At 41.8% G+C, this 27,007-nt stretch overlaps 1 protein-coding gene across 3 annotated transcripts in view; it reads left to right on the plus strand.

Annotated features, from left to right (window-relative positions):
- Positions 1-25,760, plus strand: part of Nebl (nebulette) — a 338,403-nt gene extending 312,643 nt beyond the window's left edge. For all 3 annotated transcript variants that reach the window (XM_033759732.1, XM_033759734.1, XM_033759733.1), the window contains 2 exons: positions 21,599-21,705; positions 22,930-25,760. In XM_033759732.1, the coding sequence (XP_033615623.1) occupies positions 21,599-21,705; positions 22,930-23,106 (284 nt within the window). In that variant the 3' untranslated portion in view covers positions 23,107-25,760. The remainder of the gene's footprint in view (positions 1-21,598; positions 21,706-22,929) is intronic.
- The last annotated feature ends 1,247 nt before the right edge of the window (positions 25,761-27,007 follow it).

The raw sequence follows: 27,007 nt of genomic DNA on the forward strand, positions 1-27,007 counted from the left end.
TCTCACAGGCAGCCTTTGAACTCACTGTGTAGCCCAGGCTGGTCTCGAACTCACAGTGATCCTTCTGCCTCAGCCTCCCGAGTGCTGGGAGTGCCACCACACCCAGCAGTTTTTATATTTTCGGCCTATTCTCTAACCACCATTCTTTTTTTAAAAAAAATTAAATGCTGTTTCTAGCAAGACAACCCTGTAGTAAAGCAAATCTAATGAGAAAACGTCTCTGTTACAATATAGATAAAGGGCCGGGGATTTAGTTCAGTGGTTCTGCTGCCTGTCTCACAAGCACAAGGTTCCAAGTTTGATATCCGGTACGAAAAACAACTATATATATTCTTGAATGTATGTTACAGATTGAGTAGTGTAAGTAAGAGAAACAATTTTATAAAAGTCATAACTTCAGACTTCATGGTAGGTGGTGGTAGGGCCGATTTTCAGCAGGCAGAGATGGCTCATGACTCAGAATGCCTTGCCAAGAAAAGTTGACTTTTGTAAGTTTCTGTCATTTGCAGTCCCTTGTTGCAAGGCCAAGACAGCTGTCTTTAGTGACATTTCCTGCTTTTGAAAGTAGATATTGAAGTATGAAGTTAAGATGTACCTGGAGCTTTTCTAACATAAAAACCACAGTGCCAGCCCCACAAGGTGCCTATGCTCCTTTGAGAAGACTCTGAGGCACATGAAAGTGTACCCCTGATTACATTTTAAGTGAAGGAAAGCAGCATCTGCCAGTGACACCTTACGTCTGTATTCGAACGACTGGTAGCATATCAAGCCCAATGCATTCAAACCACCTCCCCTTTTCCAGCTGCCTCCTCTAAATCTGCTGCTTCCTGGGCTTCCCAGTTTATAAGTAGCTCCTGCAGCCTTCTAGGCCCTGAAGCCAACCTCCATAGAGCTGTGCTCAACCTGGGCCCTTTCCTTACGCTGCACCTGCAATCTGTTCACAGACCTCTACCATGACAAAAATACCTGGAATGGGATTCCTTGTCCCCAGCTCTGCTCTTGCTCCCCATGTATCAGCCTCTGCCACCTCACAGTGGCACCCCTCAGTCGGCTCCCAACTAGTTTCCTTTCTGCCCTGGCCGCTCTGCCCAGCCACCCCCTGGGCTGATCTGTTGGCAGAATGATCCTTTGGGAGCTGTGGGGACACTGAGGTGTCCTGCACCCTCCTCTTAGCTCTAAGTGGGCAAAGTGCCTCCAGATGGGAGCCCAACTAATGCAAGAGCTGGTCAACAAGAGGAAAACATACAAGTTTCAATAATTTTACATATCCGTGGGGAACTTCACAAGAGAAAGTTTGAAGAAGAAACCAAAGCATAGTGCTTTTATCCCTTTTCGAAGGAGAATAATAAATTTGTAAATAGCTGATAGGAAAAATGACGATGTGGGCTACTGTAGTAAGGTCCCAGGGATGTTGTTACGAGATGGAGACGGGGACGCAGAAACTAGCGGGAGGGCCCCTTCTGGCTTCATTTATCAGGTTCAGCTCCATCTGCAGGACCCTGATGATCAAAGCTATTTTCCAGCCCCTCCCCAAGCATCTTTAGAGGTTATGCAGGTAGGGAAGGTCAGGCCATGTGGCCCTTTCTGTAGTTCCAGTGTCTCAGGTGACTTCAGATGGAATAATCAGCCGACCAAGTTGGCGTGTGTTGCCTTCATGCCTTCAAAGCCCAAGTCAGATCACCACCCTCCACGGCTGCCATTTCCTCCCGATTATAACTCACCACCGCCTCACGACCTTCGTCTGGTCCCGGGTCCTGGCTGCTACTCTGAGCTCATTTCCCGCCGTTCTCCATGGCTCACCCCCTCCGTCCAGCCTGCACTCTTTACTCCTCTTCACCCTGCCTGTTTGTCTGCCCCGCAGCATTCTTCCTCCTCTAGGAAAGAGGCTCTCTCCAACTCCCGGAGATAAAAGCGCACCCTCTGCCATGGTCTGTGCCTCCACAGCGGCCAGTGCCACCGGAGATGTTGTGTATGCCTTTATGTGTTTGACCAGGTCTGCCCAGTTAGGCCAGATCTTCAGCCTTGTCGGGTCTCGGACTTTGGAACCTTTGTTTTCTGTTGTGTCTCCAGCTCTTGGAATAAAACACTCAGCAAGTACTTGATGATGGACCAAAATGGCCCGAGTAATGTTTTCAAAACAAGAGCCACTCGTTTGACTATATATAAAAATATATATATGTAATTATATATAGAATTATATCTATAAATTATTTTTGTGGTATAATACTCTTTTGTAGAGGGTCTCAAAAGAATTTCTTACACTTTTGATGTGTTTTGATAACATTAAAATGTAGCTGAAAGGCCAACCTAAAGTAGAAACATTCCCAGTGCCCCCCACACTCAATCTCTGGTGGGGAAGGGAAGAAGTAATATCCATGACTTCTGGGAGGCTTTGAAATGTAGGGTCCCCTTTGAAATGCCTGCTCCGTGGGGTTCTGGTTAAGAGGTGCTGATTGACCGTGTGGAAAGAGACTTATGTGCTGACAGCTGTTGGATGGAAATCTTTGCTGTCTTTAGCGGTAACAGTCAATCATAAGCATTTATTTGAACTCTGTGAGATTGAAAAATATTTGCTAGCACCACTTGTTAGAGGTACGATGAAGAAAAAAGAAAATGTTCCTGAGTATTTAGAAAGACACATTTTCCTCCAGATTTTGTCAGTTCCTTTCAGTTTAGGCCAGGCTCCTGCAGGATACAATGTGTTATGTCGGTTGTCTCCTTGCCGTGGGGGCGACGTGGGTGACGGGGTTGCACTCCGATGGTCAAGACACTGAGTGGGGAAGCGCTGGACTTGATCAAAAGCTTTCACTACTTGCTGTGGGTCCACAAGGAGCTCATTTTGTGGATTTGCTCCTATTTTACATCTGTGACAAGGAGGGTATAGAACAAGCAGCTTTCTAAGATACTTTGTTCTTAGGCTAAATGCCTCAAGTTTAAATCAGCCCTTTCCTTTCTCTTCTGTGTATGGGGATGCGTTTGTGACAGGGAAATGATCGTTTGGCTTTATTAATAAGTGGCTGGGTAGCTATGAAAGACACAACTTGGGGCCCTTTGTATGAGTTAGACAAAATTCTTATTGTTAGGACAAAAAAATTAAACAGCTGGCTCACTTTCTTGAGGCAAAAGTATAATGTTTTTATCATTCACATTTGGTTTTCATGACCATTAATGTATAAGCCTTCTCTGTATGTTTTTAATCATAGTTTTAGTTATTTGTTTTTCATCATATTTTCTAATCTTGCTTTGATGGCTGAATATTTTCCTTCTCTTATATGGTTATTTTGGCCTTTCTTTACTTTCTCGTCAATTCTCCAATGTAATAAGGACCAAAGGATTTTCATTTTACGTCTCTACTGTGTTATTTTGATTCAATAACACAGACTTTTATTTAAACTTAGCCTTTGACTTTTGAATGGTTTTATTGGAAGTTATCTTTATTGCCCTTTGTTCTTAGTTTGGCATAGCTTCTTTTTCATGAGACGCACAGTCCTTCAGGTGGAGATGACCCTGAATATTGCTGCTTGTTTCGCTGTGAAGTTTTCTCTGATCTCGGTGTTTGACTTTAGTTCGTGTGTCTGCGACGTACAACTGCCTCCTGGCACTGCTTTGTATTTCTTTGGTTTCCTTTGGCTTGCGTTTTTCTGTTGCTGTCATTTTACGTGTTTATAATCTCTGCCAGTGTTTACCCTTGTCACTTTGAACTCATGTTCAATTTGGCTTCAGGTATTTTATGTGTTTCTCTTTGCCTCTGGAGCATAAAAGGGTCCAGAAGTATGATGGGGAATGAAAAACAGATGCACTTCTCAAAATAGACATTTTCAGTTCTCCGACCTTTTGAACTTTCCCATTTCGCTCTGAAAGAATCATACTGGGGTGACGTAGGTCCGTCTTAACTGACTGAAAGCAAGTTTCCGAATTCTGTGGAGTTAAACCAGCCTAGCCAGGCTTAGAGCACTCTCTTCTGTGTAATCCACATTCACAAGGAGCTAGGATGTAAGAGATGCTTCCGGAGCTCTCAGGGTATCGTTCATTGGGTAGCAGGAAAGTAATGCACTGCTTAGGGGGACAGACACCCTGGTGCTTTGCCTGTCACCCTGTGTTCATTCCCCACACATTTATCTGCCCTTTCCCATATCCCTGGAATGCTGGAACACACAAATAAAAGATGGCAGTTATTGCCTTCAACAAACTCATTCTGGTGGGTGAGCCAGGTGTATAAAACATCAGGCTTCCAAAGGTGTTAGGACGGAGTATTGCTTACAGTTAGAATTAGCCAAGCAGAGAAGAGACCGAGTAGTGTTTTAGGCAGAAAAATGGCCCAGGAGGGAGCAGAGCACAGCGGGAACTTGGTGTAATCTGTTGCCTCTGTGGCCAGGGCCTTTGTCGAGATGGACTGAAGAGGAGTCCAGACCTGGGGTGCGGGCAGTGCTGAGCCCAACCTCTGCTGAGAACAGGGTTCGATGGATCATAACCCAGTAATTCATCCTCAGCTGCGTTACAACCATTGAGATGACCAGCTTTCCAGACTTGGAGGTGGGTTGGGTCTCTTCATTGGAGGCTTGATTCACTCTGGGAACTTTGGTGAGAATCTGTTCTGCACCAGATTGTTTAGATTCTGCCGAGAGAAACCTACTCTTTGGGAAGGGACCCAGGTTTTTCCATGTGGTACTCTGGAGGGTACAGGGCATAGAAATAGCACTGCAGATTTTTACTTCAAGCATCACAGTCTCCTTTATTGTCAACATTTGTCGCTTGTGTAGAAGAGGAGAAAATCAACACCAGAACCCTGCCCTGCTCTAACAACTCCCAGGCACTGGACCGAATGTCCAGCTACATGGTGTTAAATGGTCACCTTGATGTTTATGTCTGAGACCAAAATCTGATTTCCCGTGCCCCTCTTTCCCCCACCACGCCCACCTGTTCTTGTCTTTGTGTTCTGCATCTGAGCTAAGGACACTATCATTTACCCTAAAGGGCAAGAGCCTTGGAGTTAATCTTGTCGCCTTCATTCCTTCATGCTTTCCATCTAAGCTGTCAATAAAACTGGTGGCTCTGTCTTCAAAACATATGTGTCCCCAGTCCAGCCACTTCTCACCACCTCTGCTGTACCTGAGAGAATCACCATCTGTTCTCATTGACACTGAAAGCATAGGTTCCTGATCTTTGTAATTTTATTCTCGTCCTCACTGGTCTTGCCCCACTCAGCTGTCTGAATGATTCTTTAAAAAGCTGCACCTGATTTCATGACGTCTCTGTTCCAAATACACCAGTGAGACCCCAGCTCCACAGTCTACAGCGGCTGCACCATCTGGCCCTGCTCACTGACTCACTTCATCTTCCGCCTTTCTTGTCCCTCTGGTTCCACACCTCCTGGCCATGGCGGGGCGCCAGGCACTCTCCCACCCCTGGCTTTCACAAGCACTGCTGCTCCATTGTTTTTGTAGCTTCTGCACTTCCTTCAGGTCTCTGATTAAATGGCAGCTAATCGGAAAGACTTCCCGTGACCACTCATCTCATACAGCTCTCTGTTCCCTTGTCCTGCTTTATTTTTCTTAATAACTTTTTACTGCCTGATACTGCATTACTATTAATGCATTTGTATATTTTTTGTCTCCCATGGAAAACAAACTATTAGAATGTAATCTTTTTATGTTCTTTCTATATCTCTGATCTCTATTCTGTAACTAGCACCTAGATTATAGACACCTAATAAATATTGTTGAGTATATAAATATGTGCTGTTTACAGTTTCACCTCAAATATAAAGAAGCAGCTTTATTATATGTATTAAATCAATAAAGGTTGACATTAATTACTCTTTAATTTTTTTTAGTGTCCAAGACTTGCAGTTTTGAGTTAATTGGTACTTTTTAAGTATATGGTACAGTTACATTCATCATTGGGATCTTGTACCTGTACATGACAGGTCTCGGTTCTCATTTTTTCCCCTTACACCTGCCCTCTCTTCACCCCCTCCACCCTCCCCTATTTACAAAGACTTTCTTTCCATTTTTTCCTTTTCTCATATTTTTTCTTGTCCCTTATTTCCTTTCCTGTACCCTTCCCACTTCCCCTACACCGTTAGCCCTTTCCTTCCTATTTCACATTATCAGTTATCAGTTATACAATTTGGATCTTATTTACACTTTTAGTTTTTCATACAAGAGAAACTATTTGGTATTTACACATGTGTGACTTATTTATTTCACTTAGGAGTGTATCTTCACTGTGTATCCATTTTCCTATGAATGGCTCTAATTTCTCATTCTTTATGGCTGAGTATTATTCCATTTTATAGAAAAACCACATCTTCTTTATCCAGTCTCCAACTGATGGGCAAATGGGCTGTTTCCAAGTTGTAGCTGTTACAAACTGTGCCGCTATAAACATGGGTGTGCGTATATCACTGTGGTATGATTCTTTTAGTTCTTTTGGAAAGATACCCAGCAGAGGGATAGCTGGGTCAAATGGAGCCTCTAAACCTAATTCTTTGAGGTGTCTCCAAATTGATTTCCATAGTGGTTGCACTAGTCTGTACCCCCACCAACAGTGGAGAAGGGTTCCTTTCTCCCCACAACCCCGCCAACATTTGCTATTGGTTGACTTCTTGATAGCAGCCTTTCTTTCTGCAATGAGGTGGAATCTCAGTGTTGTTTTCATCTGCATCTCTCGAATGACCAGTGATGTGCAACATTTTTTCATATATTTATTTGCTGCTTTTACTTGTTTGTCTGAGAAATGTCTGTTCCATTTCAGATGCCCATTTTGAAATGGGTCTTTATGTTGCGGGGGCTGATTTTTTTTTTTTTAGTTCTTTATATATTCTAGATAATAAGGACTTGCAGTTTTTAAAGCTATAACGTAAGATTGATAGCTTGAGTATAACATTTTGTAACCTGTGTTTATAACAAAGCTTCCATGAACCAGTGCCCTTCCATAACCAAGCAGCCAGTCCACTATCTACATCAACACTTCTGTTTTCATACAAATGCTTCTCACTAGAGTGTTTTATTGTCCTTACAGGACTGTCAAACAGTAGAGGTGCCCATCAGAATTCTGAAATCCTCCTTTAGCCTGGCTTTTATTGCAGTGTACTCTGGTTGGTTGTAAGATCGTGAATTTTGTGGAAACAGTGAGTCTGTCGTTCAGCTTTCTGTTCACTACCCAGCACGGGCTTGAGAGCACCTGGCACGTGAGGGATGCAGGAAGATGGTGGATTGTAAGAGTAGCTCCTCACATTCCCAGGCACAGCGAAGATCCCTGCGATGTGTTCCAAGTTCCTCAGGACAACAGTGGTCATTAAAAGATACATTTGCCTTGTAGAAATATCACACACAGGCACAATGTAATAATAAACTGGTACTATATTTTGAAAGTGACGGATGTGTATCCAACCATTAATGTTTCCAGATTTCTCCTAATATAAATGGTGTCCATAAAGTCACAGTCCATTGCCTAATGTTTGTATTCATTTTTCGGCTGATTCTCTCTTCCCATGGAGAACTTGTGTTTTCCATTTACAGATGGTATTCTGCCCCTAGTTCAAGGTTATTGGCTTTTACTCATGAGCATAGGTTTAAAATTAGATAATCAGAAAGGCCTACTAGAAAATACATGGCTGGAAAAGGAAATCCTGAAAGTATTCAGGGAGCTCCCATGCAAACCAGCAGTCCCTCTCCTGACCCAAGGGAAATGAAGTCACAACTCTGGGAGCAGTCTGTACTACATGTTCAGGGAAGCATTATTCATAATCGCTAAGATACAAAAGCCACCCAGATGTCCATCGGTGGTGAATAAAGAAAGAGTGTGCATATTTATGAACTGTGTGTATTATATATGCATTATCCTGTGTACCCTAGAGAGACCACATTTCCTTTATTCATTCAGTGATGGGAACTTGAGTCGTTTCCATATCTTAGTGATTATTTGTATATATTTATTCAGCCTTAAGAAAGGAGATCTTGCCATTTGCTGCAACTTACACCTAAATGGACCTGGAGGACATTATGTGAAGTGAAGTAAGCCGGTCGCAGAATGGAAAATAGTGCATGAGCTCACTTTTATGTTGGGTATATTTTATAAACAGCTCAAATACACAGAGATAGCGACTAAAACAGTGGTTACCATGGTGAGTTTGGGGAAACAAATGGGTAATTGAAGGTCAAAGTGGCAATATGTAGGACAGATATTCTCAAGTTGTGCACAGTGGAGACTGTAGGTAATAAGTAGACTTTGGCTGCTCTTGGAACACACAATATAGTGTGATAGAAATGTTTCTCTGCTTCTTCATAGTAACTATTTTACTGTCTCTGTATATCCTATGGCATTTTAAACCTAAATATACACAATAAAAGTTACTTCTGATATAGAACTACCTTGATTTCAAAGAAACCTGCTGGTATTTTTATTTTAGGCATTACTTCAATTTTAGGGTTACTGATTGATGACTACCGTATCCTCCCAAATGCCACTTCTTCCTAATCTGACTTTTCTAAAGAAAAACCTTTTAACCAGTGAATCTGTTTTGTTATTTCCTAACTATGTTTGAGTGATATTTCCTAAATTTGAGAGTTTGCCACTGTCAAAAAGGTGATGTTTAAAAAATAAGTGGTTTTAATATTTTCATATTTAAGAAAAGTCAGGGTTGACTATTGATATGCTAATATCTGCGATGAAATGATCAATAGGAAAATGAATTCCTATTTCTTTATAGTGTGAAATCCAGTTAATAAACTGTAGATTATATTTAACCACTCATGAGATATATGTAGCCCATTAAAAAGCACCCATTGCAAATTGTTAATAAACTTTAGTTAATTTTACTTTCCCAGAAGAACAAGTTTTAGGCTTCTGATTGAAGTCTTTAGAGAAGCTCGGATTTTCACTCTCAGTAGGAATGGAATGAAAGAAATGCTTGAAGTCTCCTTTTCTGAGTGTGAAGTCAGGGATGGGATCAAGCCCTAATGAATAGCACTTGTTTCAGGGTGCACATGTGTCTTTCATTGATTTGCCAAGATTCAATCAAAGGGTTCCGTATGCCTGTGAAGAAAAAACATCTGACACTCAAAGTATCAAACAATAAAACATTAGAAACATATTTCCTGAGAAGCTGAGTTGATTGGGAGAGAGGTTTGATTGTCAGGAAGGGTACAAATGTGGCCATGGCATGTGTATCGAATGAGAAGACTTGTTGGAAGGGTTTTATACATTGTAAAGTGCATGCATGTGAAGAAGAGAATAGATATTCTTGATTTTCACATGGTTGAACACTAGCAATTATAACGAAAATAGTTTTGGGTTTTATAGGTGACAGTTAATGACCACGATGGCTAAATAACTGGATATACAGCTCGACACTAGATTAATATGTGAAGCGGCGGAGTTGTAATGCTGTCTGGCCCTGAAGTTACACATTTGCCTACTCTCCTGTCTCTTCCCATCTCAGCCCAGTGCCCCATGTCCCCTTGGCCAAGCCTGAGGCTGGTCAGGCATGGGGATGGGAGCCTGACTGTCCAGGAACTCTTGAAGATTCCCATGAGCTGGAAATGATGTAGTTACATCGATTTTCTGCATTTTGCTTGGTCACTATCTCATTTCCCGGGTCTCTGTCATGTCTCCTGTCTTGTGCTGAGATTCTTTATTCCTGAGCACCTCATCTTCCCACAGAATATTCCTTACCTGCCCACACTACCTTTTTCAGAAACTCTGGTGTTTGATTTTGATCATTCTTTAGATACCTGGCCCATCTGTACTCAACTTGTGCTTTACTAGTTAGTCTGGCTGGCTTTTACTTATCCCTGCCTGGCTGTTCTTAGGACAGTGTGTATTTAATCACAGTGAACTCTTGCTGTATCTGCCCCTACCTGCTGATGACTCTTCAAACCTGCCTGTTTCTCTAGCCCCTGCTGTTTACCTTGAATATAGAGAGCTTGGGTTCTGTGAGAACCAGCCCATCATCCATTTCCCTGCTTCTCTCTCTTCAGACGTGCCGAGTCACCCATCTCATACAATAGTGAGATGTGTCTAAATATGATATTTACTGTGGCTTGTCACCAGTGTGTCTGTTATGGCTTGTCTTTAGATGTCCCTCCAAAGCCTCATGAGGTTATAGGTGGGGCTTTTTCGGAGGTGGCTGGATCTAGGGTGTATGACACTGGGATTGATTCATGGTACAAATCTAGGATCAAGGGCATTAGGGTTAAGGGCATGAGTGATACTCGCCCTAAGTAGTTTGGATAAAATGGGGATAGGAAGAGCTGTAGTCATCCCTTGTTGCTTTGCTACCTTTTGGCTGCCATGAACTGTTTCTTCTCTTCAATGCCCCTCTGCCATGGAGCCAGCCGATTAGGTACTGAAAGCTCTACAGACTGTGAATTAAATTAAACTTTGCTCCTTTAACTTTGGGTGTTGAGTATTTTGTCTCAGCAATGAGAAAAGTAACTAAAACAGAGTTTGGTACCAAGAGTGGGATCACTGCTATGACCGTGCCTGACCATGAGGTTTAGGAGCCTTTGGAGCTGGCTCATGGGTGAGGGTTAGGAAAAGTTTGGAGATGCTGGCTGAAAAAGTAGAGTTGGAATACCTGAGTCTGTATTGATGGGAGATTCTGGTCAGAGCTCAGAAGGCCAGAAGGCTAATAGAAATAATACCAGTAAAGACCAGGCTGCTGGGCATGGTGGCACATGCCTGTAATCCCAGCACTCAGGAAGCTGAGGCAGGAGGACCACTGAGTTCGAGACCATCCTGGGCTATACAGTGAGTTCCAGGTCAGTCTCACCACATAGTGAGACCCTGTCTCAAAAACAAACAACAACAACAACAACAACAAAAAATTAAAGACCAGGCTTGGGAGGTTTCTGCTGAGAAGAAGGACTACATTGGCTGTTCGACTCCAGGTGATGTGTGTTATACCTTGGCAGAAAGTTTGTCTGTAGTTTGCTTGTGTGCAGAGACTCCCTGAGAATGAGATTAAGAGCAGTGGACTAAATAATCTGGCAGAAGAAATTTCAAGGCAGTCTAATGTTGAGGTGGTAGCCATGCCTTGGACCCCTACAGACAAGAGAAAAGGAAGCCTAGCTACTGCTCCAGCTGGTGGCAGACCTTGGCATCATCCATGCAGTGCTGGTTTTAGGTGCATGCAGGATGCAAGAGTTGCAGGGTCAGGAAGGCTTCCACTGAATTTCAGAAGAAGGGCTGGGAGGCCGGGCAGCATTCCTGAGAGGGCAGTGTGTGAAGCTGTGAGTGTGAAGCCAAAGGTCAGTGGAGACAACAGAAGTTTGGAGAACCCAGGAATCTGGGTTGTTGAGGAAAACTGTAAGGAGGGAGCAGAGCTGGCCCAAAGTCAGAAGCCATAGAAGCTACTGGCAGTAGATGTGCTGTAGGAGTGGAGTCATCCAAGCCCTTTGGAATTCTCAACTTGCCACAGATTGCTAGGGATGCTGGAAGTGGAACTGTGGGATTCAGTGTTTGCTGTGCTGGATTTGGTCTTACTTTGTTCCCATTCTTTGCTATCCCCGTGTTTGTAGCTTTTGGAATGGAAAGGTCTGTCTCGTGCCACTGAATGTTGGAAGTGTTTAACTATATTTTCATTTCAGCAAGGGCTTGCGGCTAAGAGTTTGCCTTAAATTTCAGAGGAGACTTTGGACTTTTCAGCAATGCTGAAATTGTTAGGACTTTAGCAAACCTTAGAGATGGACTAAATGCCTTTTACATAAAGGGATGTGCATGAGTCATGGGGGGCCAGGTACAGAATGTTATGGCTTGTGTGTAGATGTCCCCGCAAAGCCTCACACAGTCATAGGTGGAGCTTTTTCCAAGGTGGCTGGATCTAGAATGTGTGATTGATTCATGGTGCAATGCTAGGATCAATGGTGCTGGGATTAAGGGTGTGGGCACTACCTGCCCTGAGTAGCCTGGATAAGATACAGGGATAGAAAGAGTGGTAGTCGTCTCTTGTTGGCGTTACTACCTTCTGCCCGACATGAACTATGCTTCTCTGTGATGCCCCTCTACCATGTCACCCTGCCTTGGAGCAAGCCAACTATGGACTGAAACCTCTACAAACTGTGAGCTAAATAAACCTTTTAACTTTGGTTGTCGGGTATTTTGTCTCAGCAACGAGAAAAGTAACTAAGACACCATCTAATGTGAAGCCTCACTTGGGAGCTCCTCATGGGTTGCGGATATTCCCTACGGGTCAGAATTTGAATTGAGTTGTTCAGGAAAAAACAGTCCAGTGTTAAGTTTTTAAAGCATGTACTACAGACACCCATGTGCGTAGTATTTATAGATTGTCCCCTGCGTTGGCACAATGAAAAATTCTTTGTGCTTGAATAATTAATTCCCATGTGTAAGATTAATTTGCACATTATCAGTAATAGTCACCAAGGAAAATTGATGTTTGCTACGAGTTGACTCTTCAGTTGTGGCATAATTTGTGTCCACAAGTTAGTGATGCAGGTCACCTAAATAGAAAATAGCACCTCTGGCCACCTGCCGTTCTGACTCTATTTTAGCAGAAATGGGATGGAACCCAGGGCCTTGTGCATACCGGTCAAATGCTCTGCAAGGTATATCTTTATGACTTTTTAAAATTTTATTTCACTCTTCTTTTTGGTACTGGGGATCGAACTCAGGACTTTGTGCTTGTGAGGCAGGTGCAGTGCCACTGAGCTAAATCCCTGGTCCTTTGTTTCACTTTTTTTTGGGGACATAGGGTCTCACTATGTCATTTAGACTGGCTTTGAACTCACTGTGTAGTCCAGGCTGGCCTCCAGCTCCTCTGTGTCAGCCTCCTGAGTGTTGGGATTATAGGGGCTACCACATCTGGCTCTAAAATTTTGAGACAGGGTCTTACTAAGTTTCTCAAGCTTGCCTTGTACTTGTGATCCTCCTGCCTCAGCCTCCAGAATAGCTGGGGTTACATGAGTGCATCACCACACTTGGCTCATTTTATCATGCTTTATTACTTTTATTTTATTAAAGAACTGCCCCAAATAATGTAGTTTTTCTTAGGAAACTATGTATTTCTGTACTGTTTACTCTTTATTTTCTTTTTTGACGGGATAGTACACATATGTGATATGTCTGCACGCATACAAACCACATCGATTTTGTGCATAGGAAGATTATTAAAGACTTGGAGATTTGGGGTAGAAATTAGTTTTTTTCCTCAGCAATGATCCTGTTTTATTAAATTATAGTTGGAAGTTGGTTGGTTTATTCTTTCTTAGGTAAAATGAGAAAAACATCTGAAGAAAATACAGAATGCCAATGAAATTCAAACCTAGAGTGGGAATAAATTAGCTAGAATATTTTGAAGTGAAACAGAAGGTTTTAAATCTGAAGTTATCTTCTTCTACAAAAACCATGTTACATCTTAGTTCAGTTCTGTCAGGGAACATTCACAGACTTTTTTTTTTTTTTCTAACCAAGGGGATATTTCTAAAGCAGTGAATTTTGAAGCTCAGTGTATTGTTTTTCTGGGCTTGTGAGACTAATCAAGTTTAACTGTCAGAGAATTCTAAAGTCTAACTAATTTTGTGTTTTCTCAGTATTTAGGAATTGCAGGGTCCCTAAAACAATACTTTAGGCACTTATGTAGGTGACTAAGCCAAATACATAAATGAAACCTTGAAATGTAATGAGTGTAGACATAGTTAGAAAAGCACAGTGGCCATAACTTTTCCTTTTGCCATGGATGGATCATAAAGAATCTTTGAATATTCAATTTATACTTATTTAAGCAATCCAGTGAGCCTGGTAATTTAAATTTATGGAAGAAAATGGTTAAAGTCTTGGTTAAATTTTAAATTTCCTCCCGGGTGTAATTGTGTCTTCGGCCGACCCCTTCACATGTTGGTGGCGGTAATGCTCAGCACTGTTTGATGCTGACATCGTAGAGGGACCTCCAGGACTCACCACAGCAATCACTGTGCCTGGTGGGGAGGGGCTGGAGTCACACTGAGCTGTGGTGTTGAGTATGGACCCGAAAGTATCCATACTGGATGAGGGCCCCGATGATTGTCCTGCATGCGTAAGGTGGTTCAGACAATGTGGACAGAACAAAGGTCTGCCCTCACCTCTTTCAGATTCCAAAATGACTCAAAAGACAAAAGCCCTTGCTTCCCAGGGGATGTTACTGTGTGACGGTGTTTGCTTTTCCAAAAGCACCAGACTCGTTCCTAGAAGTGCGCTGGCCCATCTCATCGGGCACATACACATGGGCTCCATCTTGGCTCAAGTCCCCAAATATTGCAAGTCAGTGACCCCCAGAAACCCCTCTGTGAGCGTGACAAGCCTGCCTGCTCACCTCACTCAGTGTGTCTGCCTTCCGCCCTGGCTCCCTGGGCGCCAGCAGGAGCTGCCTCCTCTCCCGGCTTCCCAGGGCCCTTTCTCTGCTCTGAAGTCTCAGTTGTTGTTCGGGAACTGATCTTGCGCTGTGCTGTCGTTCCTTCCGCGGTCATTTTGCTTTTGTGCAAGGTCAAGAGTCTGGGTTCTGGACTCAGATGCTGGCACTAAATCCTGGCTCCCATCGACTGCTGGTATTTGTGAAGTTGCTTAACCATCATGTTCTGTCTGGGTGAGGGGAAGCCCGCACGGCGATTACACTTGTGGGGGCGCTCGACATGCTGAGCCTGGGGCTGGGCACATAGTGAGCAGGGGAACCGACTGACTCTCTGGTTACCTGAGAGCTCTGTGTTCAAGTCCCACCCTGAGCGTTTAATTTGTGTCATCTAACTTTTATTGTGTATATTTTGTACTCTCGGGGAAGCAGAATCTTACATCTGTCCTGTTAGCTTTCAGAGGGGTATGCTCCGAGGTGCTTATTTTACATGTGCATTGCATTTTTTGAAAAGAAACTTGAAATCCACACAGCAGTGTGATATATTGAATTCCAAAGATTTGTATACTTAAAATGGTTAAAATGTTGACTTTATGATATATATATTTTACTACAGTTAAAAGAGATTTGCAATCTTAATCTTATTAGTATAACGCAGTCATATATTACTGACAGTAATAGTCATGAAATTCAGCTAAGAGTAGAAAATTAGCGTGAAGATAATCTGGGAATTTAGAAGGAGAAAGTGATTAGCAATCTAGCATTGGCTAAGAGATAATTCTGGATTTTTCTTGTTTCTTTTTTGGTAGCAGGAATTAAACTCAGGGTCCTGGCACTGCACCACCGAGCCACCTCCCCGGCCCAGTCTGGCTGCGCAGTCCCTGTCCCTGTCCCTGTCAGGTGGTGACCCGGTCCTGCCGGGGGAGTTCCTTGGAAGTGGGGCCCAGCCGCCCACCCACAGTGCAGCCTGTGGCACTGGCCTTGCCAGGAGCGGTGCATTTCACCTCCACGTCCCTCCGCAGGGAGCTTCCGCTTGGCCCTGATCTCTTCCCACAATTCCAGGTTGCTTCTCCAGTCCCTGCTGCAGATACCTGCCCCTGCAGGTACTGCACATGAGGAGGCATCGGGGTCAGGGGCAGCGCATCCACAACAAGGCTGCGTGTGTCTGTAGAGCTGTCAGGTAGGGAACAGGGACGCGGACTGCTCAGTCCACCATCTCTGTGGCTCCTCCTCCGAGTCAGGTGCAGAGCTGAACAGTCAAATGCCGGGACCCAGCTTTCCCAGCACCACCTGAGATGTCCCGGGTTCACTGTTCGGAGGACCCGGACGTGGTGTGTGCTGAGAGAGACCAGGCGAATTTAACGTGCAGCCAGGGTGGCGTCCGTGGTGAGGAACCAGCTGTTCCCGACCCTGCACCTCGTTCCTTCCCCTTCTTCCATTGCCCCTGCTAGGGCTACATATTCAGGACAGCCGAGAATGATGCCAGCTTTGTTTTACGTGGGGTTTCTGAAGCTTGAGCAGTTATTTTGTATCCTGGTGATTAGACGTGTCTTTAATTGGTTTTTAACTCGGAGGTAGATGATACCATTTTTATATTAAAGTCTGAGTTCCTTGTTTGTTATGCATGAAGCCTATTTCTTAGGTAGTTGTCTGTTCCCATAATATCATTAAAACCCAACAAACTGGGGCTGGAGCATAGCTCAGTGGTAGAGCAACTGCCTCCTATGCGGGCGGCCCTGGGTTCAAGCCCCAGGACTGCAAAACTCCCAGCAAACTACTGCAAAACCTAGTAGCAATCTGGCCTCTTTCTGTTTTCTGCGGGGAAAGAAAATAGTTTTTTACAGTGTTAAGTATTCTATCGGATGAGCTGGGTATGGTAGTGTATGCCTATTTCCCAGAACTCGAGAGGCTGAGGCAGGAGGATTACCTCAAGTTCGAGGCTAGCCTAGGCTACATACTGAGTCCCTGTCTCAAAAGGGAAAGAAGAAAGAAAGCTCTTGGATTACAGAAGGACATTATTGTTAGGTTAAGCATAAATGTGTGGTTTTAGTTCCTATTTGTGGCTTGTGAGGAGGCTCATATGCTAAGAACACAATGCTCTGACATGAATATCAGTGACATTTTCAAAACTATCTGAGCAGAAAGGTCCATATCATAGGACCTTCGTATCAGTTAGCTCTGTTGCCTTGTTCATGGACTAGAGGGGGCTGTAGCTCAGATCTAGTTCATCATTTAATAGTCACTTTTTTTTTTTAGACAAGGTCTTGCTGTGTAGTCCCGCTGGCCTTGAACTCACGGCAATCCTCCTGCCTCAGCCTTCTGAGTGCTGGGACTGCAGTGTACACTACTGTGCTCAGCAAATACCCACTTTGTTACCTCCACACACACCTAGTGCTGGGAATTGAGCTCAGGGCCTCGCACTGGATAGCTAAGTGCTGTACCACGGGCCACACCCCCAACCTGTAATAATCACTGTCAAATGAGCAGCATTTTCATATTTTCAGCAATTTCGTATTCCTTCTTTGTCTAAATCTTGATTCCTCATCTGAAAGCCAAAAACCAAAACAAAACCTCATTAAGTTCTTTGATGTGCATTAGCTGATAAAACTGAAATTGGGCATTAGAAAACAATGCCAGCAATTTTACTGTATCCTATATTCTTTATTGTGAAAATTCTGCAGGGTGATTTTCTCCTTCTTTTTTCTTCTGGATTTTTAAAGAAAGTAAGTCCATAGGGAAAAATGCCAAATTTTTTCTCAGTTGATTTGATATCCGTAGTGAGGTCTGTTTTATTTTTACAATTAGACTTGGGCCATCAGTTGAGCTCTGTTGTCACTCTTCAACTCCTCAACACGTCTCCCTTACCTTTTTTTCCTTTTTAAAAATTGTTAATTTTATTAAAATTATGTTTTCCTAGTCCATGTTTGCAGGACGCATTGATTATACTTACTGTGTGGAGTCGTACATGAACCTAACACAGCTCAATTCTTTTTTGTTTCTTTCCCCTCTCACCTCTCACTGCTCCCCCCAACTTTTTTCTTTTCTTCTTCCTTTCTTTTTTTGGTATTGGGAATCAAACTCAGGACCTTTCACTTGCAAAGCAGAACCACTGAGCTAAATCCCCGGTCTTCCGCCCAACTTTTAATTTCCTTCTCATTTGATAAAGGTCTTTTTCCATTTTTTCTTTTTAATCTTCTTTTTCAATCCTTTTTCCTTCCTTCCCTCTTTCCTCTTTCCTCATCTTGTTCCCCTCCTTGTTAGAAAAAGATCTCCCTACTTCCTACTATCTGTCCTTTATTTCACTCTTTCTTCGTATCTTGGGTTTCTCATGTAAGAGAAACCATGCAATACTTAAGCTCGTGTGTCTGATTAATTTCATTTAACATTATGATCTTGAGGGCATCCATTTGCTTGTAAATGACTCAAGTTTATCTTTCTTTTCTGACTTGACTTCTATATAGCGCCTTCCCTAGTAAAGATACTTGTAACTGTTCTGCTGCTATCCTGCTTAATCTTTTTTTAAATGCTTTTTTGTTTTGTTTTGAGACAAGACCTCACTAAGTGGTTCAGGCTGCTCTTGAACTCACTGTGTAACCCAGGCTGGCCTTGAACTCATGACCATCCTCCTTCCTCAGCCCCTGGATTGCTGGGATTACAGCTGTGTGCTACCACCCTGGCCATCCTGTGCTTTTTTATCCTTTAAAGTGTAATATGTGATAGTTGTGATAATTAAAAGAACAACATAAAAAGCACCATGCATACCACAGATACTTAAATAATACTCATTCTCCTCTTCCATGCATGGTGTGTGTCCCCCAAATTAGACTTCTTTTTGTGTAACTTTCCTCCTTTACTGTGGGTGCCTTTTTTTTCATCTTTGTACCTTTACATGTTATTTTCACATCCTTTTTCCCTTTTCAGATTTTTTAAACTTCTTAAAAATGTTTCTTTCTCCCCTTTTACTTTTCAGTTTTATGATCTTCACTCATTTCTTATCTTAGTTTTATCTCTTTCCAATCTGTGAATCAGCATTTAATAGAAAATGTCCGTGTTGGCCATTTGAAGAGTATTTTGGGCAGTGGGAGACACTTTGGCTTTAGAGCTCTTGCATGACATTCCAAGGAGAGCCTGAAATGCTTGGCTCTTTGGTCAGTAAACCTCAAGAATGTGAAATGAAAGTCAAGTCACAGTTCTATGTTTGGTTGTTGCCTTAGGATAATGAAAGCTTTTGTGGATTTAATGTTATTAAAAAAAAAAAAAAAAAACCTTGATTCAAGACTCGGGTTGGGAGACCATTATACCTTTGTCACCGTCCTTCTGTACCAGAGCTGATGAAATCTGACCGCTGTTTAATAAAAGGGTACCATGTGTTTTTCTTTTATAAGAAGCCCTTTACTGCAAACTTACCTAACATCTTGCTTTTGAAGAACTGAATTCCATATTTCCTGGAAGAAACCTCAGACATGGAATAGCTATTTTTTTAATCACAAATTTAATAAGCTGTGTTTACAAAGCCATCACTTTAAATTTCCTTTGGCTTGTTTTACCTGTTCCCTGCCCCTTAAAAAAGCATTTGTGTAGCATAACTACAGAAAAGCAATGTTCATATCTCTTAAAATTGGCATTGTTTTTGCTAAATTGATTCCTCTGGGCTCTCAGTTATATTTTTCATAGGCTTCAGAGGCGCTTCCTAAAAACTCTTTTATCACACCAGATACAAGGTAGATAATAAGGTTTTATAACCCCAAAGAAGCTTTTTGTTAGTAATTCATCCAGAGAGGGAAATGAGAGTAATTGGTAAAGGCGTGAAGGGGCATTGTAAGGGCACGATGGTTGGGTTACTCTGCAGTGCTGCGCCCTAGCCCTTGCCTTGTCTTCTCCACCCACGCCCAATCAGGACCAGCGCCTGACTTCCTTTTCTTTCCGTACTGACAGCAAGTGACTGCAGGGTGCGTTTGGGAACCTGAATATGTGTAAGTGTGCGGATAAATTAGATAACACTGGTGAGCAACATTTAAAAAATTGTCAGTGCTGAACAGGCACACAACTGGAATTGTGCCATATAAACTGTGAATATCAATGTCGTTTAGAGTCTGAGATAGCTTTCGGAGTCCTTTCCTGAAAGTTTCCCCCTCAAATATTTTAAGGTGGTTGTACTTGGTGTATGAATTTTTGCTTTTTTTTTTTGGTACCGGGGATCGAACTTGGGCCCTTGTGCTTGCAAGGCAGGCTGTGGAACCACTGAGCTAAATCCCCGGCCCTTGGTGCATGAATTTTAAAGTTCATAGTTAGATGGTACAACAGTAGATTAGAATTGACTTTTTGTTTTATGAAATGATTAAAGGCGTTAATATTTAAAATTTGTAAATAAGTTCAAATAGCACTAATCAATGAAGAAACGACTAGCCTAAGTTCAGGGTCGTCAGCATGGGATGTATAATCCACATCACTGATGTATGCATTTGTCGGAAATGCGCTAAGTATCCTGGGCTGTTTCCTTGATCGGGGAAAAGGCCAGTTGGCCGGTGGTCTTGATGCTGCAGCCTGGAGAGTATTTCTTGACACTTCTTCTGTGCCTGGCTTGCCTTGCACATGGTGTGCAGTCGTAATTATTGTTAACCGCTAGAGAGATTCACTGCATGACAGGCAATCAGTGTACATGGACTGATAAATATTTGCTGAGTTGAAGGAGGGAATGAATTAATGATCAATGCCTTTAATTTCCAGCACACAGAAAAGACCCCTTTACTCAGCCACTCAAGGAAGGCCCCTCGATATTAATGGGAATTTCATTAGTTTTCTTTGTGAGTAGATTGTGACAATATCCTTGACAACTCTTGACATTCAGGCTTAAATTGACACTCTTAAAAGTACGCTTTTCTGATGTATTTGGTGCTTAGTGATGTTTTTATAATATGCTCCATGTAAAGATCTTGGCAGTTTCTCCTTGGTGCCATATCTGGACATAAATGCAATTTGTAACAATATTGTAAAGTCACTCAGGAGATAACAGAAGAATACCCATTCAACCTAATATCATTATTGTTGGGGTGACACATTAAGGTTTTGAAATATTCTGATGATTAATTGTCTTTAAAGTATTGATGATCTCAAGTATCATTAGAATGGATTTGCCACTTATAAAATATTATTTATAATACCCAAGAATTATAGCTGCTTATTATGTTTATTATAAAACTGGCCTGAATAAATCAGCCCATTACAATTACTTTCTATAATCAGCCTGATTGAACAAAAGTGGCAAACTGTTACAGATTTAATAGCACTTGTGTCGTATGAGTTTTACTAGTGTGTTGTATAATTATTCAAAACATAAAGAAGAACATGCAATTAAAATACCTTCCTTTCTAGCTCATGCTTCTGGTTACAAATACTTAAATCCTGAGCGAAACACTCAGGCATAGATGTCTTTGGCTTTTGTGAGTTTTTAATCTAGCTTCTGTGTCGGTTTCTCTAGAAAGCAGAATTCTTCATAACAACAGCCATGTCTTTTAACTGTTGTAATTGGTAGTGAGGGCACCATACATTAAGGCAATATCATTTTGGCACTTTTTTCTAACACTGAAGCTTGAGGTTTATGAAATTCAGTAAGGGGTCTGGTTTCTCAGGCTTTTGGAAAAAAAGTATCTGCCTTATTTAGCCTCAACTTACAGTAAAAATATAAAGAATTCATAGGTTGTACAGAAGAGTCTTTAAAGAGTATAGACTTTTCATTAACTGCTGAACAAAAATGCATTATATTTACCATCTTTGTTGAGGTAATAATCAACTGTATGTCTTTAAATATCAAGTACCCTGTACATGAGAAATAACCTGTGAAAACACTGACACTGTCATTGGTTTGGTAACCCAATTATATTCCTTTAACCATCTTGTTTTTCTTTTGGAAAAAGCCTGAAAGAATTACACAGCCAAATAATAACATGATTTTTTGAAAGGTACTATAGGAAATGTTTGTTTTGTCTTTACATTCCTTTAACACACATCTGCAACAGAATAACAAAGATACTAAAAATATAGTTAACTGCATGCTAACATTTATTTTCCATAGATATTCTTAATTCCTGAGATTTGGATTAATCTTGAGGTGGGTTAGAATGCTGCTACTCAAATTTCACTCACCACCGAAAATGGCCCTTTGCTTCAGAAGCTTCTGGGCGAGCATGAGGCACCTGTTGGGCTTGGGAGGGTGTTTCGAAGAGGCTCTAAGGAGTGTGTGTGTTCCCTGCACAGCGCCTGTGCTCCCCGGGGCCTACCAGCAGAGCCACTCCCAAGGCTACGGGTACATGCACCAGACAAGCGTGTCTTCCGTGAGGTCTATGCAGCATTCCCCAAGCCTGGTAAGTGAGTAAGTGCCGCGCCACAGCGTCCCTTCCTCCCTGGTCTTGCAGTTTCACCTCCCCAATACGAACGCATGTAGAAAATAGGTGGATTGAATAGTGATATTTTGCCTATACAGCTAAGTGATACAGGACGATTGATAACTGATTGCTAAGCGACCATCCATGTGGCCGTCCGTACCACTCTTTCAGAGGAAGCAAAAAATTTAGAGGTACAGCATTCAGAAAGGAAGACATTAATAAGAATGACACAAAACAAGAACACATGCAAGGACCTGTCAGTACCATATCGTAATGGTCCCTTCATGATTGGTATTAGCCAGCTTTGATTTCATTTGGGCCAAAAAAGCTGCAAATATTTGATGGTCCTAGAATGAATAGGGTGATCTTGATATTCATGAAAATGCCCAAGGAAATTTATGTGATGTGGCCAAAATAGGATTTGGAATGTTCTCAGCACAAAGAAATTATATGTCCGAAGTGGTAAATATGCCAATTACCCTGATTTGATCGTTATGATAAGGTTATTTGTACCTCAATACTCAGGATATTTATATACTACTTTTCTGTTACTGTGATACAGAACTATAAAGTGAATAGATTAATATATTTTTATCATGTATGTAATATATGCATGTATGTAATGTATGCAGGGCCTTTGCACTGAGCTACCTCCCCAGCCCTTTTTTATTTTGAGATAGACTTTTGTTAAGTTTCCCGGGCTTGGTTCAAAATTGCAATCCTCCTGCCTCAGCCTCCTACATATTTTCTGTATTTTTGAGGGAAAAGCTCATCTCCTCTCCCCGGGGATCAGTGGCAGAGAGCCAATGGGACTTGGACCTTTCTGCCACCGTGGAAGGTTTTGTTTCCTGACAAATGTGGAACAGGGAGGAGTCTACATAGTCCAAGGTTTCTGGGATTCTCTGAAGCTGGAGGAACTGGCTTTACTCTTTCAAAGCCTACCACTTGACAGCGAGCTATTGTATTTATTATTTTCCATGATTATCTTGTATTTTCCTTGTCTCTGCTCTGACCCTTGAATATTGTGGTTTTTCCCTAGATGAGTGAACTTGAGATCAGCACAGGTAGTTAGATACCGAACTTTAGTTGGTGGATTTTCCGAGATAGCCGTGCTTGCAAACCTTCCTCAGAGCGTGTGCCTCGGTTGGTTGGGCCTGGAGTCTGGTTTTGGTATTCATTCCTGAACCCCTTCTTCCTTCTCAGAGGACCTACCGAGCCATGTACGATTACAGTGCCCAGGACGAGGATGAGGTCTCTTTCCGGGACGGAGACTACATCGTCAACGTGCAGCCCATCGACGACGGCTGGATGTACGGCACGGTGCAGCGGACCGGCAGGACGGGCATGCTCCCGGCCAACTACATCGAGTTCGTGAATTAGTTCTTTCCCCTGCCCTTTGAGCTTTATTCTAATGTATTCTAAACCTAATCTTTTTAAAACCTAGAAGATACTTTTAAGACAACTCGGCAGTTATTTTCCAGTCATGTATCCTTATTTTGACAATTAGACACAAGGTACCGGGAAGTAGGAATGACTTTGGGCTGAAAACAGCAGCATCCTCAGTAATTCCTGTAAACAAGATCCTGATGTCCGGAGACCTGGTGCTGCTAATTGTGTTTGTGGTTTCCTTTGATTGGCTCCTGAGCCCTTCCGGGAAATGTATTTTTGTAGACTTTAATAGAGATGCTGATTGTCCCTAATATGTAATGAGTGTATGAAACTTCTTAGCTGTCCCTTTGGAATAACCAGAAACCAATTCTTTTAACTCAACAACATAGCCAGTAACTTACAAACTGTTTAGCTTTTGAGTCATTAGGCAATTTCCAATTCACGTGAAAATTGCCTGCTACAATAAATGTAAGCAGTGGCAGAATGACAGCCTGGCTTGAATCACATTGAGCAGGTGGCCTTGGGAAGGAACAGAAATCTCCCTGTTTCCTAGGCCCCCTGGGGTCTGTTTATGTCTTGTCTGTCCCAAGGCATCTCCTCCTTTCCGCTTACATTCTCTGGACCCGAGATTATGCTTGGTCCCCCAGAATGTCTGCACCAAATAATGCTGCGGCCACTCCTCAGAGGGCAAAGTTCGATGTCATCCGTTTCCTTTCCCTCGCAGCCTCTACCCTGTTGCATGTCCTGTGGGTTTGGCTTCTGTTACTAAAGCAAACTGCGTGGCTGATCTGTACAAGCCCTGTCTGTCCTCTAGTTACCAGCTCATCAGAAAACCATCTTTAAAAGTTGCTTGAGATCTTCTTGCTGTATTGCACTCTAGATTTGAAGGACTGATACCTTAGGAAATACATGTGTACACTAGTAAATAAATGATATAAGTATTTCCTGAACAGCTTTCATTAGCTTAATGCCACTTTTGAATTGAAAGTGAAGAAAATTTAACAGGATCCAATGAAATATGAAATTTGGATTGTACTAAAAAAAAAAAAAATCCCAGCAAGTGAATTTGCTTTGCACAGAGATATGTGGTTTCTTATTTTGGAAAATGATACTCAGACTCAGAAATGGAAATCTAGTCGCTAAGACTGATTCATCAAAGAGACTTCTTTTCTACTCACTGGTTTTTGTTTTCTAAATTACCTTCAAAAGATGAGATAGGAATATCATCAGAGATTTTTCAGGGCAGCCTGAAAAAGAAATGATCATGTTTCGAGTCACTTTTGCAGGCTTTTGCTAGATAAGTATAAACCATGCTGGATTTGCTCAGCACCTGCAGCGCAGGTCACTGACAGACTGACGTCCAGTGGCAGCTCTGTGTTTTTCTGGTTATAGCCTTTATTGTGATTTGGAACAGGGTAGCGTTCCTATAGGATCTGACTGCATCATGACAAAATTAAAAATGTCAAAGGGACAAAAAAAATGTAAGAAAGTGTCTTGGGAGTATCTACCTTTTGTGTTCAAAGAGATTAACGAAACATCCTGTTAAGACATCTTTTATTGGAGTGTTTTCTGGTCTAAAGGCCACAGCTGGTTCGTTTATACCTTTAAGGAGTTAACAACATGCTTTTGAAAATCTGCACTTTCCTTTTATTAACTTTAAAGAGCAAAATAAGCTTCATCCCACTAAAGCTGTATCTGCATGGCACTGATATAAAATCAAAAAGAGAAAAATTCAGGCAAATTGTTAGAGGATTTTTTGGAAAGGGTTTTTACAGATTACCGAATAATCACCCTAACTGATTTTCTATCACTGAAATGGCCAGTCATGATTCAATTGATAAAACTCTGCCTGTCTTGATGTCTTGTGTATAGACCTAATTTTGCAGAAATCTGTGCATTAAAACCAAGGGCCACAAGCCTGCTCAGTTTTCTAAATATGACTTTATATATCACTTAGGCAGACCACTTTTGTATGTGGTTATGAAAAATAATCGTCTTCAGACTAAACGTAGGACAGGTACAGATTTTACTAAATAATAGCACATGTACAGGAAGGAAGGAAACAGACTTGCAGTAATGATTGTAATCAGGAAAGGTTCCATACAATATAGCAGCTGTTATTTCATGTTTCTTCATCCACTGATTTCAGAATCAGAGTCACCGAATGTAAAAGTAAATACATATTTGGGGAATATGTATTGTGCCCTAAAATTTTAAGCTACACACAATGTTTGCATTGCAAGATGTTTCTTCTTTAAGCCTTTAGGAGTTAAGATCTGATCAGAATTCAGTAGAGAGTATTTTCAATAAAGACTGAGGCAGAACACGTTGTTGCATGCTGTTGAGGTTTACACCTCGACCATGTTGGAATTGTCACTAACACTTGTCAGCAGAGTACAGAAAACCTATGTGTGGGACGTCACAGTGCTGCTTTTATCGCATCATTTAAAAACCTACAATCATGGACAGCTTTTCCATTTTCCACATGCCTCCTGCCCCCCTTCAGTTTGATAAACTACACTGACAGCTAAGAAAGAGTTTAAAAGCAAGTCCTTTAAAAACGAAGTTAAAGGACACTGTGCCTGCCAAGCACAGAAAGCGTGCGTGCGCTCCCCAAATTGGATGGGCTCTCAAACTGGACAGAAGCACATGGAGCAGTTGGATACACTTTCAAAAGGTTCCAAAAACCCAGCTGTGTTCGGATCTTACTTTTCTTGAGGAAAGCATAGCCACAGAATGCACTGCTTTTGTTATAAGTCTTTGCAGTAAATTCCTGTTCTCCAGAAAGCTTCCTCCTTCTAACCTCTGGCAAGATGAATTCTTTATGTCTTCTTGTTATTGTTTGCACATCCACCGCATAGCCCAGTTTGAAATATTTATTTGGTTCTCAGCTCTCCATGGAGGTTGGGCATATTCCTGTACCTTCTGACCTCTGTGGACCACACGGGAACTTGTAAGCACAATTTCCGTCAGCACCTTGTGTCCATACGGATGCCATCAGACCAGCTCCGCTTTTGCCATGAGGTCCATTGCTTAAAGATGAGGAGGATGTGGTTTTGTCAGTCTTACCACAGCCTTTCTTTCCTGATCCTCTCTGTGCTGAGCTTTATAACACTCTGGGAATTAGGAAGATGTTTCCTTTTAAAAGAGAATAGAAATTTAAGAGGTTTCACCTTGTTTTCAGGTTTATTCAGCTCCAGTAGAATGTTTTTAATGAAAAGTTAAGGAAAATGGGTGTGATCTTTAATGCCACATCCCTATATATGGGTAGATGTAGTTTATACCAAAATTATAATACATATACGTAAAATGGGTGCCTTTTTGATTACCTTTGTTTATCCATTATGGTCTTGGGAAAAAAACCAAGCAAGCAAGTTTCTGCCTATTCTATAGTAATATTTTATTATAAATGATTGGTATTTTTGTGGTGGGGAAGAGGGATGCTCCTGACAGATATTATAGGTGATAGCTGATTGTATTTTCCCATTAAAGGTTTAGAACTTTAGAAAAGGCTGACTTCTTCCATCTGTTTCTGAAAAGTTCTTTGCGGATTTATATATAGTTGAGATGTATAAACATTAAACCTTAAGTTTGGGATATAAGGTATGTATTGTTTGATAGAATAATTATGTTACAAGGCTGAATTCACTATGTAAGATGAGCTTCACTTTACGAGTTAATTTCACCTTAGCTCTTTGCTTCTGATAATCTGAAAGTAGCTAGATAGTAGATGTGGGAAACCTGGCATGAAGATGCTAAAGCTTTAGTTAAGTGAGAAGCTATGTAAACTAAGTTAAGGTTGCTAAAATGCAAGTCTCTTTCTCAAGTATTGTATGACTGTTAGGACCCTTTCTAGACAACTAGGTATCAATTATTGATGATCCAAAAAAGT

Source organism: Fukomys damarensis, unplaced genomic scaffold, assembly GCF_012274545.1.
Source record: "Fukomys damarensis isolate Sample0158 unplaced genomic scaffold, DMR_v1.0_HiC HiC_scaffold_37, whole genome shotgun sequence".
Classification (NCBI taxonomy): Eukaryota; Metazoa; Chordata; class Mammalia; order Rodentia; family Bathyergidae; genus Fukomys; species Fukomys damarensis.